Source organism: Bos indicus x Bos taurus, chromosome 18, assembly GCF_003369695.1.
Source record: "Bos indicus x Bos taurus breed Angus x Brahman F1 hybrid chromosome 18, Bos_hybrid_MaternalHap_v2.0, whole genome shotgun sequence".
In the NCBI taxonomy this organism is placed as follows: Eukaryota; Metazoa; Chordata; class Mammalia; order Artiodactyla; family Bovidae; genus Bos; species Bos indicus x Bos taurus.
In genome coordinates, this window is record NC_040093.1 from 4,528,625 (window position 1) to 4,541,084 (window position 12,460).

General features: G+C 44.9%; 1 protein-coding gene across 2 annotated transcripts; it reads right to left on the reverse strand.

The window, feature by feature from the left end:
- Positions 1 to 732: 732 nt before the first annotated feature.
- On the reverse strand, positions 733 to 10,519 carry LOC113876031 (cationic amino acid transporter 3-like). 2 transcript variants are annotated; one of them, XM_027514830.1, is made up of 12 exons: positions 10,384 to 10,519; positions 5,709 to 6,107; positions 4,997 to 5,155; positions 3,541 to 3,718; positions 3,238 to 3,350; positions 2,845 to 3,067; positions 2,546 to 2,694; positions 2,327 to 2,429; positions 1,959 to 2,143; positions 1,593 to 1,759; positions 1,205 to 1,313; positions 733 to 1,038 (listed from the first exon to the last, which is right to left on the reverse strand). In XM_027514830.1, exons 2-12 carry the CDS (start codon positions 6,079 to 6,081, stop codon positions 917 to 919), a joined length of 1,881 nt encoding a protein of 626 aa, XP_027370631.1. In that variant the 5' UTR covers positions 6,082 to 6,107; positions 10,384 to 10,519; the 3' UTR covers positions 733 to 916. The 2 variants fall into 2 exon arrangements, with proteins under 2 accessions (XP_027370631.1, XP_027370630.1); XM_027514829.1 differs by having other exon boundaries at positions 5,709 to 6,110.
- Between the last annotated feature and the right edge of the window lie 1,941 nt (positions 10,520 to 12,460).

Consider the following 12,460-nt stretch of genomic DNA (forward strand, 5'->3'; position numbering starts at 1 on the left):
GAGCTACCAGGGAAGCCTGCTACTCAGTTTCCTGACTTTCATCCCTCCTTCACTCTATTTCAGTTGCTCAATCCCACAACCAATCCTCTACTTCATTATAACCGCTGTCTTCATTGTTCATAATCTCCATTTCAAGCATTCTGTCCTGCAACAGCTTAAACTTGTCTTTTCAGTTTCACTTCCTATTTTTCAGTTCCACCCAACATTTATCAACATACCCTTGACCCACCTCTGTCAGTGCCGATTTTTTCCCCAGTTAAGAATTTTTCCTAATTAACTCTACTGTGCAGCTCTAAGAGTCTGAGACAGAAAAGTCAAGAAAAATGATTATTTTCACTATTGACACTATATCTCAATAACGCCAGAGGAAAGGCATGAATGAGCATATCCCTTTGTCATTATGAAAGGATCCACTTTATCTGTTATCACTCTCTTTTCCTTAAGGTCAGCTTTGTCCGATATTGACCCAGCCCTGCTAGCTTTCTCGTGTTACTGTTTGCACAGTGTATCTGTTCTTTTCGTTTTACTTCCAATATATTTGTGTCCTAATATTTCAAGTGCAATACTGGACACATATACTGTTACCTGAATTTCCTTCCCATATGGGAGTCCCTGGTGTTTTTACCAGAAAGAGGCAGGCGGGGGAGCTTCTTATGTGCAGGTGAGTGTATTATTTCTTCTTCTGGTTGCTGCTTACATTGTAGTTTTTTGTGAAAATTCATCTTGCTGCACTTGACAAAATTTTTAAAAATTTATTTAAAATTTATGCAATGTTACAGTCACTGTGTCCACAAACAATAAAATACAGGGCTCTAAGTGCATCTGCCTTCACAGTCCATAGAGGCTCATGGTGCCCCTTGAAACAGAAGATCCTCCAGTGCATGGAGGGATTCTGCACAGCATCTACTTCCTGTGGTTAAGATGGCTCAGCATCAGGGATGTTTTTGTCAAGAGTCTGGGAGGTGGAGGCTGGTGGCTGTTGATGATTGTTCCCTGCCAGGCTGTGTCGGATCCCGTATCCAAAGTATATGACAAATCCTAGTAGAGAAACGAGACAATGAGAAGGAAAATTAGGCCTTCTCCTCACTTACAAATGCAAGATGGGCTCCTGCTATGGTGTCTGACACAATATAGGGAAGAAATGGTAGAAACATGGGTGAGTTCAGCCACTCAAGAGGTCTCTTTATCCCAGAAAGTCACTTACCAACTGCATTCCAGACACCAAACTGGGTCCAAGTCCTATGGGTTATCAGCATCATCAGGTAAATGTTCACAAAGATGCTCACAAGTGGGAGGACAGGCAGAGCAGGGACCTGTAGGGAAAGTCAGCTCATGCTGAACACACCCAACACACCCTAGACATTTGAAAGGGAGACCCTACTCCACATGGGTGAGATGATTCTAGTCCTTTTCAGGCTGTATGTTCAGTGCCTACTGAGATTGTATGTAAAGCACTGAGTGTGGATCAGGGAAATGTCTGTTTGTTTTAGCAACTTCTCTTCTTCTCTGGGCCAGCAGAGGATGTTTAAATCTCAAAGCCTGCAGACTTCATTTATTCAATATGGATGCTTCTGGTATGTAAGGTCACCTACCTTGAAGTAAAGAGCAGTGGGGTCCTGGGGCTGCCTCCAGATGATGACCGTGACCCCAGTGATGAGCAGCAGCAGCAGCACAGCAACTGTTGTGAGCCCGGGGTCTCCAGAGAACACCTGGCTGGGCCACTGGGCCAGGATCAGGCCCAGGATGGTCAGCAGGAGAACTGCAAGGGTCAAGGAGGAGGAGAACAGGCTGGATTCCAGAAGACAAAGATGTCAGGACCTCGGGTCACACCCCTCCCCAGGCTGCCCACGTCAGGAAGGGCCATCATATCTCCAAGATGTCTCAATAGGCAAAGACACAGAATTCCCCTCTATCTTGCCAATTTCAGAATATGACCTAAGAGAAATCCCACAGCTCACCAAGCAGTAAGGTGCATCCATAGATAATCCGGCCAGACTCCTGGGTGGGGAAGGTGTTGATAGGATACCACACAGTCTTCAGGATGTTTGAGGTTCCTGCTTCAGGTATAGTTTCTAAAGGACTTGCTTCACATTCTGAAATATCAATTTCTTCCTTCCTGCTTAAATTCTGTTCTGGTTGGTACCTGAATTGGAGGTATTATGCTAAGAGTGGCCCATACTCATCCAACATCACACAGACTATTCCACATCTGTCCTACCTTAAGCACAGAAGGACATATAGAAAGCATCATGAATGCACAAGATGGGTACTGTCCCATCAGCCCCCACAAGTCCAAGACCCCAGTCAAGGTGCAGTGGAGTCTCACCTGAGAACAAGCACAGAGAAAGCCACCAGGGAGTAAACAAGCAGATTCCCAATTGACATGAGGTTCAGAAGGTCACTGAACTTGAAGAGCAATGCCAAGAGCCCTAGAATGAAGGCAAAACAAGTTGGTGGAGGGGGGAGATGGTGGAGGGGGTGAGAAACTGGAGGAAGTACTCAAGCTAAAGAAATTGATTAAAGAAGGAGTGGGTTTGTTATTCACCTGCAAGACTTCCAGAAGACATGATGGCCATGATGGGGGTTCTCGTGCGAGCAAAGACTTTCCAAGGACTGGCAAGTCCTTGAAAAAGGAGCCCATCATGTGCCATATCCTTGATCACCTCGGGTATGGGGAAGAAGATGTCCTGGAGTCTGGAAGGGAAAACAGGAACATGAGGACAGACCAGGGCATCTGCTCTCTGGTCTACAAGGTGTAAGGTGTCTTTATCTCTTGTCTCTCAATCCTAAGGGCTGGGAACCTGACCATCTGACAGTAGGTGGGGAGAAAACCATGACACTGACCTGAATGTAAGAGCACAGAGGGTGGTAACAGCCACAACATATCTGGCAACGTCCCAGCCAATGTAGAGAAAAGCCTGTGGCAAGGGGCTCTCAGGGTGAATCAGGTAGTAGGGCACCATGAGGGTGAGCGCGGCTGAGACTCCAAAGTGTGCCAGAAAGCAGATGAAGATCGTGATCAAGATGCTCCAGGGGATGGAACGACGAGGGTTTAGGGCTTCTTCCCCTGCAACAGTGATGGAGGTACCATGTCAGGAAAGCATACTGGGATGAAAGCACAAAATCCCTCTCCTTCTTGTATCATGAAAATAAGCCTAACCTTCTACCCACCCCTGTGCCCAAGGGGCAGCCCAATCTGTCCCAAACCCCTGATGGGACACACAATGACCATGTTACCTTTAGTGACAATGGCATCAAAACCAACAAGTGCATAGAAACATGTAGCTGCTCCATGGAGAATTCCATCAAGGCCAAATGGCACAAATCCTCCAAAACCCAGAGGACCCAAGCTATGGTGAGAGAAGGAATGAGGGAGAACATGGGTGAGGTGTGCTCAACCATTTCTACTGGAATCCTCAGTTAATACCACAAGTCCTGGGCTCCAGACTCCCAATATTTGGATCCATCAGCCCTGGTCTCTTAGTCCCAGCTCTGCACCCTCAGCCCATGCATTACTAAGGTCAAGAGCACCACCCTAACCTAGAAATGCCACCCGATCCAGGTGTGATGGATGTGTAGTCCTGTTCTGTGAGCTTCCAGTTGTGCAGATCTCCCTTGAAGAAGCCAGAGAGCATGATGAAGATGAGAACCAAGACGTTGATGCCTGTGTACACTTTGGTTATCAGGGCTGACTGGCGAGCTCCCAGCGCAAGGGCCCCTGTGGGAAGATGGAACATGAGACATCCAAAATAACTAAATCTATAGAGACAGAACACAGACTGGTGGTTAACAGGGGCTGGGGGTTGTGGGACTGGGGCAGATGGATGGACAGTGACTGCTCAGCGGGTGCAGGGTTTCCTTTGTTGTGATGGACATATTTGGAACTACATGGAGGTGATGGTTGTGTAATGTTGTGAATGTACTAAGTGTCACGGAATTGTATACTTTAAGGTGGTTAATTTCTTAGTGTGGCCGTCATCTCACAATATACACATTGAACACCTTAATCTTATATAATGTTGTATGTCAATTATATCTCAATAAAATTGAGGAAAAATAGTAAAATTGTTAGTTTTATGCTATGTGAGCTATCTCCCAACTAAAATCACATCTTTAGTCTTAAAACAGCAGAAGGAACTTGTCCAAGTAAATGATTCCAAGCTGGGCTTGATTTTGTGCCCCAAGGGACATGTACCAATGTCTGGAGACAAATATTGAATTGTCACGGTTTGGGAGACAGACATAACTGGTGTCTAGTGAGGAAAGCCTGGAATGATACTTATCTGACAATGATAAAAATTAAGAAAATCCTACAGTTCAAAGAGCCAACTCTTTGGAAAAGACCCTGATGCTGGGAAAGATTGAAGGCAAAAGGAGAAGAGGGTGGCAGAAGATGAGATGGTTAGATAGCATCACTGACTCAATGAACATGAGTTTGAGCAAAACTCCAGGAGATAGTGGAGGACAGAGGAGCCTGGCTTGTTGCAGTCCATGAGGTTGCCAAGACTCGAACATTACCTAGGGACTGAACAACGATAACAATGGACAACACAGCCCCCAACACCAAAGGATATTCCAGCCTAGGCGGTCAGTATTGCCAAGGATGGGAAACAACAGTCTATGTCTTGCCTTCCTCTCTCTCATATCCAGACCTTTCTTGGAGGATGGGTTGTGTGTGTGTGCTCAGATGCTGAATTGTGTCCAACTCTTTGTGATCCCATGGACCATAGATGGCCAGGTTTCTCTGTCCATGGGGTTTTCCAGGCAAGAATACTGGAGTGGATTGCCATTTCCTCCTCCAGAGGGTCTTCCCCACCTAGGGATCGAACATGCGACTCCTGTATAGACAACAGTTTCTTTACCACTGAGTCACCAGGGAGGCCATACCCGAGACCCTTCTTCTCAGTCCTAATCCCCCACTATTCTGCCACCCCAAGCCTTTCCCACCCCAGTCCCCCCTCCACACCCCACTCTTCTCACCCTAACTCTGTCTCACCTGTGAACAGCAGCACCATAGCCAGGGCAACAAAGTCTGGGTACGTGGCTAGGTAGTCAGGCATGTACTGAAAAAAAGTTTTCTGTAATGCCTGAGAGATGTGGTTCCCAATCAGGCTGTCAAAGGTGGAGCTCCAGGCCTTGGCCACACTTGCACTGGCTGCAGGAGCAGAAGAAGGAACAGTCATTGGTCACATGAATTGAATCACTTCGTGCACCATGGTATGTATTTTGGGGAGGAAAAATACAAAACACCAAATCTCAAAGAGTTTCTTTTCATGAGATGAGAAGAGTAGACCCAGGTGACTCCAAAATAGGTCAACAATTTAATATTAGAGTGAGACATCAATGTTATGCAAGAAAACAGGGAAGAGGGAACAAGAGGTCTGGGAGATAAAGGACTAAAAATTTAAATTCAGTGCTAATGGAAACTCCATGAAGTCAACAGCTGAGCAGAGACTTCAATATGGTGAGGGGATGAGCCTATGGAACATGCCTCCTTCTCACCCACTCCCCACAGTTTCCTTTCCTCTGGAGGAGGGAAGGGAGAGAGAGAGAGAGCTGAGTAGAATGAAGTTGTGGAGTTTCCCTGACACTATTACTCTCCTCGCCTCACTAAGTGGATGACAAAATGCTCATGAATGACTGAAGACCAAATCCCCACTCCAAATTTCTGGTCTCAACCCCCACATCCTGTCCAGCCATCATCTCACCAATGATATAGGACAGTATGAAGTTCCAGCCAGCGATGAAGGCCCACAGTTCTCCCACACTGATGTAGCTGTAGCGATACACAGAACCGGTCCACAATATCCGTGTCCCAATCTCAGCATAGCAGAGTCCAGACAACACAGAAGACAGGGCAGCCACCAAGAAGGAGATGATGATCGCTGGTCCAGCAACAAACAGGGCCACTTCTCCAACCACGATATACACACCAACCCCCAGGGTGCTGCCCACACCCAAGACCACCAGGTGGAGGATGTTCAGATGACGGGTCACGGGAATCTCAGACCTCTGTCTGGGCTTCAGTGGCTGTCTGCGGACCAGCTTCTGACCACACTGGCGGGGATCCTGACACCGCATCCTAGGTGGAATTGAGGAGCTGTGATCTGCTGAGAAAGGAAGATGCCAAGCCATGAAGAATGTCCATTCACTCTTGGCCCCAGGAGTCCAATTCCATGGAGCAATGGAGTGACGGGGGGCAGGTGGTGGAAGGACACTTGGGGCAAGTTCTCCATCTCTGAGCATTGGTTTCTTCAAACATAAAGAAGCCTTTTAACAAGTTTCAAAGTTACTGGAAGGGACTTCCCTGGTGGCCCAGTGTTTAAGAATCTACCTGCCAACTCAGGGGACACAGGTTCAATCCGTGGTCCAGGAAGATTCCACATGCTGAGGGGCAATTAAACCGGGGCACCACGACCACTGAGCCTGTGCTCTAGAGCCTGTGCTCCACAACTAGAGGAGCCACTGGGATGAGAAGCCCATGCACCAGAACTAAAGAGTACTCCCCGCTCACCACAAGTGGAGAAAGCCTGCTCACAAAAATAAAGACCCGGTGCAGCCATTAATTAATTGTTTTTTTTTAAGTTACTGGAAAGGTTGTTTAAAGAGAAGTGAGGTAGAGTGGATTATGTCTCCCCTGCAATTGTGCGCCTTTGTAAGATGGGTAGTTTTGAGCTGAAGGCAATAAAGACCCAGCAAACTCAGAAGCTTCTTGCCCCTCCCCCCCAACCCTTAACTGCTCAAAATAATGTAGTTTAGGAGGAGAGTTATTACCAGAGATAAATTTTTATCTCAGAAAGACTTGTCTGCATTGCACAGCAAACTTTTGTTCACCAAGCATTTGCTCTTCCCATCTTTCCTGTAGGTTTTCTTCCCCTTGAAGCCCCAGATCCCTACTCCCTTCTCTTTAGCTCAGGGGAGTGTATAAGCCTTAACTGCCTGACTGTCACCATGGCTTAGAGTTTTTATTGGACTCCAATACATAGCAAATTAAACTTGTTCATCTGACTTTTGCTGACTTAATTATTAGACTGGGCAAAGAACCTGGAAAGAAAAGCTTCCTGCCCCACAGAAGCAAAAGTTTCCAACATAGAACCTGGCACAGCAACTGCTTAATTGGCATGAGTCGAATGGATGAAGAGGCTGATCTTTGGATTGAAATCAACCATCCCTGTTGGTTCAAATCCAGCTATACTACATACTAGCTTGTCTTATTTTGCACAAACTATGTACAATCTTTGTCTTCTTTTCCTGTATAAAACAGTGAAGTATATTGTCATTGTTTACTCCCTTCCTTGATCTGAGTGAGGTGACTCTTTTAGGAACTTGCTGATCAGAGTGCTCAGACTCCATACATTTCTTCACCAAAGATTCTGAAACCTGGTAGATTTCTGTTTCATTACTTGCAGAGGGAAATGGAATAGGATCTCTGCTCTGAGGCAGAAGGAGATGGAATCTATAGGAGGCACAGACTCTAGCCCAGCTCAGTTAAAGCACCAAACCTGAGTGGTCTCCCAAGTGCCTGCAGGGAGTGGGGGACTAACCTTCATTCTGAATCAGAAATGACAGGACTCTGTTTCCTGCTCCTTTGGGGCATGAAATGTCTCCTCACTATATGGCTCTGTAGGACTTCCACCCCCGACACTCCGAAGTCCAAGTTTATCATTTTCGTTAAGAGCAAGCATTCAAAGAGCTAGGCAACTGATCAGAATTTTGGCTCCATGATCACACTTTTGCCTTTGAACAAATCATATATTTCTCCAGACCTATGTTTCTTTCTATTCAAATGCTCTCTACTGAAACCTTGTGCACTGTGAGTAGGAGTGTAAAATGCTGCAGTTGCTGTAGATAAAATATGGTGGTTCCTCAGAAAATTAAAAGTGGAATTACCATATGATCCAGCTAATTTCACTTATGGGTATACACCCAAAGGAACTGAAAATAAGGTCCCAAAGAGAAATTTGTACACCCACATTCACAGCAACATTATTTACAAAAGCTGAAAGATGGAAGTAGCCCCAATGTCCATTCATGAAGAAATAGATATATGCAATGTAGTCTGTACTACCAGTGGTATAGTATTCAGCCTTAAAAAATCAAGAAATTCTGACACAAGCTGCAACATGGAGAACCTTGAGGACACTATGCTAAGTAACACAAGCCAGTAACAAGGAGACAAATATTATATGATTTCACTTCAATGAATTACATGGAGTTGTCAAATTATAGAGATAAAAAGTTCTGAATCATGGTTCTCCAGGGGCTGGAATGAAGGGGGAAATGGGGTGTTAAATGGGGGCACACTTTCAGTTTTACAGGATAAAAGAGCTATGGAGATTGGTTGCATAACAACGTAAATAAAAAATGGATGAGAATCCTACAGCCCTTCTCCCCCCTACCCCCTATTCCTCTACCTGCCTTTTGTCTGTAGAACAATTTTAACCACAGAATAACAGAGAAGTGAAAAAATGCAGAAACCAAGGAAAGTAAACAAAGAGGACAAAATAATAATTGTTTAGTCACTAAGCAAAGTCAAGGACCTTTACTTCCTTCTCATGGTCAATAGATCATATTCTGAGCCATATTCTGTGAGCTATCTTATAGGTACTGAAACCCCAGGGTGGAGACGTTAACTACAGGATGACCAGACTGTAGCCATGACATAACCTGCCAAAATTCTGAGATCTGTTCTCAAAAAATGGGAACAAATCAACCCTGGAACTAAAGATTAACTGTACTCAAAACAATCAGGATGATGCTGGTCGGGCCACCCCATAACCAATTTCAGGATGTTGGTCAGAGTTGACTGTGTTGTTTCTGAATGTATCTCCCCTCCTCCATCTATACACCCTTCAGTTCAGTTCAGTTCAGCTGCTCAGTCGTGTCCAACTCTTTGCAACCCCATGAATTGCAGCACGCCAGACATCCCTGTCCATCACTAACTCCCGGAGTCCACCCAAATCCATGTCCATCGAGTCGGTGATACCATCCAGCCATCTCATCCTCTGTCATCCCCTTCTCCTCCTGCCCCCAATCCCTCCCAGCATCAGGGTCTTTTCCAATGAGTCAACTCTTCGCATGAGGTGGCCAAAGTACTGGAGTTTCAGCTTTAGCATCATTCCTTCCAAAGAAATCCCAGGGCTGATCTCCTTCAGAATGGACTGGTTGGATCTTCTTGCAGTCCAAGGGACTCTCAAGAGTCTTCTCCAACACCACAGTTCAAAAGCATCAATTCTTTGGCGCTCAGCTTTCTTCACAGTCCAACTCTCACATCCATACATGACCACTGGAAAAACCATAGCCTTGACTAAACAGACCTTTGTTGGCAAAGTAATGTCTCTGCTTTTGAATATGCTGTCTAGGCTGGTCATAACTTTCCTTCCAAGGAGTAAGCGTCTTTTAATTTCATGGCTGCAATCACCATCTGCAGTCATTTTGGAGCCCCCCAAAATAAAGTCTGACACTGTTTCCACTGTTTCCCCATCTATTTCCCATGAAGTGATGGGACCAGACGCCATGATCTTCATTTTCTGAATGTTGAGCTTTAAGCCAACTTTTTCACTCTCCTCCTTCACTTTCATCAAAAGGCTTTTTAGTTCCTCTTAGCTTTCTGCCATATACCCTTACTTGCCTTTAAAACCCTTGCCCACTGATGGTCAGTTGGGGAGTCAGCCTTTGGACTTTCTCCCCTCCCTGTCCCCCTACTCCAGTTGTCAGCTGCCAGAATAAAGCAAACTCTCCTTTCTACCAACTTATCCTCTTGACTATTAACTATTAGCTTTTGAGTGGCAAGCAGTTTTGACAGCCAATAGACTTAATAGTATGGAACTGTACACTTAAAGAAGGTTGGAATAGCAAATTTTATGTTATGTGTATTTTACCACCATTTAAAAAAATTGCTGCCCAATGATAAATAATAGAGCTGGCTTCACAGGCTTGCTGGGTGTAATAAACCCCAAGTGATTTAATATAAATCACCATAGTCTTCCCAAGGAATCTGCAAATGTTCAAGTCCCAGATGGAGAATCAGAAAACACAGAGATCCCACAGTATAAAGGGGACTGAATCCAGGGGTCCACATATCATAAACTCTACGTAAGTGTAATCTTTATTGTTTGAACACCACTCAACAAACACATCTAGAGACTCCAGACACTAATGCAGTCTCCCCCACACCACCTCGTCACACACACACACACACACACACACACACACACACACAAACTGAGTTCTCATTTCCTTCTGCTTTCATCTGTAAAATGGGTCTCTCTGCCCTGGCTGGAGCCGGACTGACCCCCTGCACTCTGGGGTTGCCGAGGTCTCTTTGGGAGGATGTGAACTCAGCACCCAGTCTGCCACAGAAGAGGGTGACCCAAGACTTACTGGATCCTAGGAGCAGAGTGTGGAGCACTGGGTCAGTCAGGGAGGCTGAGGTTAAGGCGTGCGGGGCTGGAGCAGAGACATCTCCAAGAACCGAAGCGGGGAGTCCCGAGCACAGAAGACAGTCCTTACCCCTGGGTTGTTGGGGTGGAGATGGGGCTGGGCGGGCGGGGAGCATCTGTGTGTTGTTATCAGCTCTTGACTCTTCTGTGGTTACCATCAGGGGAAGTTCTGAGACGTTTTTTTAAATATTATTATTATGGTAAAATACGTATAACATAAACTTTACCATTTTAACTGTTTTTAAGTGTTCAGTTCAGTTGTGTTAAGTGCATTCATATTTTGTGCAACCGAACGCTAAGACTGTTTTCATCTTGCAAGGCTTCAACTCTGTACCCATTCAACAATTCCCCTTTCTCCTCCACCAGTTCATGTCAATCACCATCCTACTGTCTGTTTCTGTTAATCTGACAACACTAAGTCCCTTTTCTAAGTGGGATCATAGAATGCTTGCCATTTCCTGTCAGGCTTATTTCACATAATAAAATGTCCACAAGTTTCCTCCATGTTGTAGCATGTGTTGGAATTTTCTTCCTTTTCAATGCTGAAGAATACTCTACTGTTTGTGTCTACCACATTGGCTTATCCATTTGTTGGTCAGTGGGCACCTGGGTTGCTTTCATGTTCTAGTTTTGTGAATAATGCTGCTATGAAAATGAGTGTACAAATACTTCTTCCAGAATGTGCTTTCAGTTCTTTTGGGTATAGCCTCAGAAGTAGAATAGCTGGATCTTATGGTTCTAAGATTTTTATCTGTTCCTGATGGAGAAAACATTCACATACTGAGGAATGGGGAAGTCATTTTGGTTTACACATGGTTCAGCCTAAACTTTATGTGAACTAAACCCTCACAGCTCATCTGCTTTAACCATTGAGGTAAACAGTGTCTGTTTTGAAGATAAGGATGGGTAACTCCCTTCTCATGGCATCTATATTAACATCCCCTCCAAGATAAAATTTCCTTCCCAGGCACCAGAGAGCAGGGAGCTGCTGTCTAACTGTTTATGTACTAAGTCTGTCTCTCTTGAGACCTTGAAGGAGTACACCCTGCCATGTTGATGTGTATTCTTTGTTTGGATGAGGTGTAAGATGATGCTGGAAACCATGCTTCAGCAGAGCATTTTCTCAGAGCTCTCTGAGAGGCTGCCTTTCCAACTATAGTCCTCAGTTTGGTTCAAATTAAACTTTTTTCTGTCCCTATTGATTGTTTCTGTGGGCACAAATTTATTTGATTATCAAGAACCCTGAAAAGTTGGGGCTTTAAAACCAGGGACTGAACTCTCATTTTCCTCACTCTCAGTTTTATTTACACTACTTGGCTTTCCACAGTCTGCATGTGACCTGAGATACTCAGTTGTGGGGAACTCTTAAACCCAGCTTGGCACCAATCAGGAGTTTGTTGTTGTTGCATTCAGTTGCTAAGTGTGTCAGACTCTGCAACCCAATAGACTGCAGGGCACCAGGCTCCTCTGTCCTCCATTATCTCCCCGAGTTTGCTCAAATTCATGTTCATTGAGTCGGTGATGTTATCTAACCATCTCATCCTCTGTCGCCTCCTTCTCCTTTTGCCTTCAATCTGTTCCAGCATCAGGGTCTTTTCCAGTGAGTCAGTTCGTCTCATCAGGTGGCCAAAATATTGGAGCTTCAGCTTCAGCATAAGTCCTTCCGATGAGTATTCAGGGTTGATTTCCTTGAGGATGGACTGGTTTGATCTCATTTGCAGTCCCAGTGACTCTCAAGAGTCTTCTCCAGCACCACAATATGAAAGCCTCAATTCTTCAGTGCTCAGCCTTCTTTATGGTCCAACTCTCACATTTGTATATGACTACTGGAAAAACCATAGCTCATAGATTAGACCTAGCTTTAAACTCTCATTTTCCTTTTCAATTAGCTTCACAAATATTTTTTTTTTTCCCAAATGAATACCATGCATTCCCCTCGATAACAACTTCTAAATAAAATTTTCTCTGTTTGGGAGCACATAAAATATTGTATGTACATGTGATTCTTTTATCACATA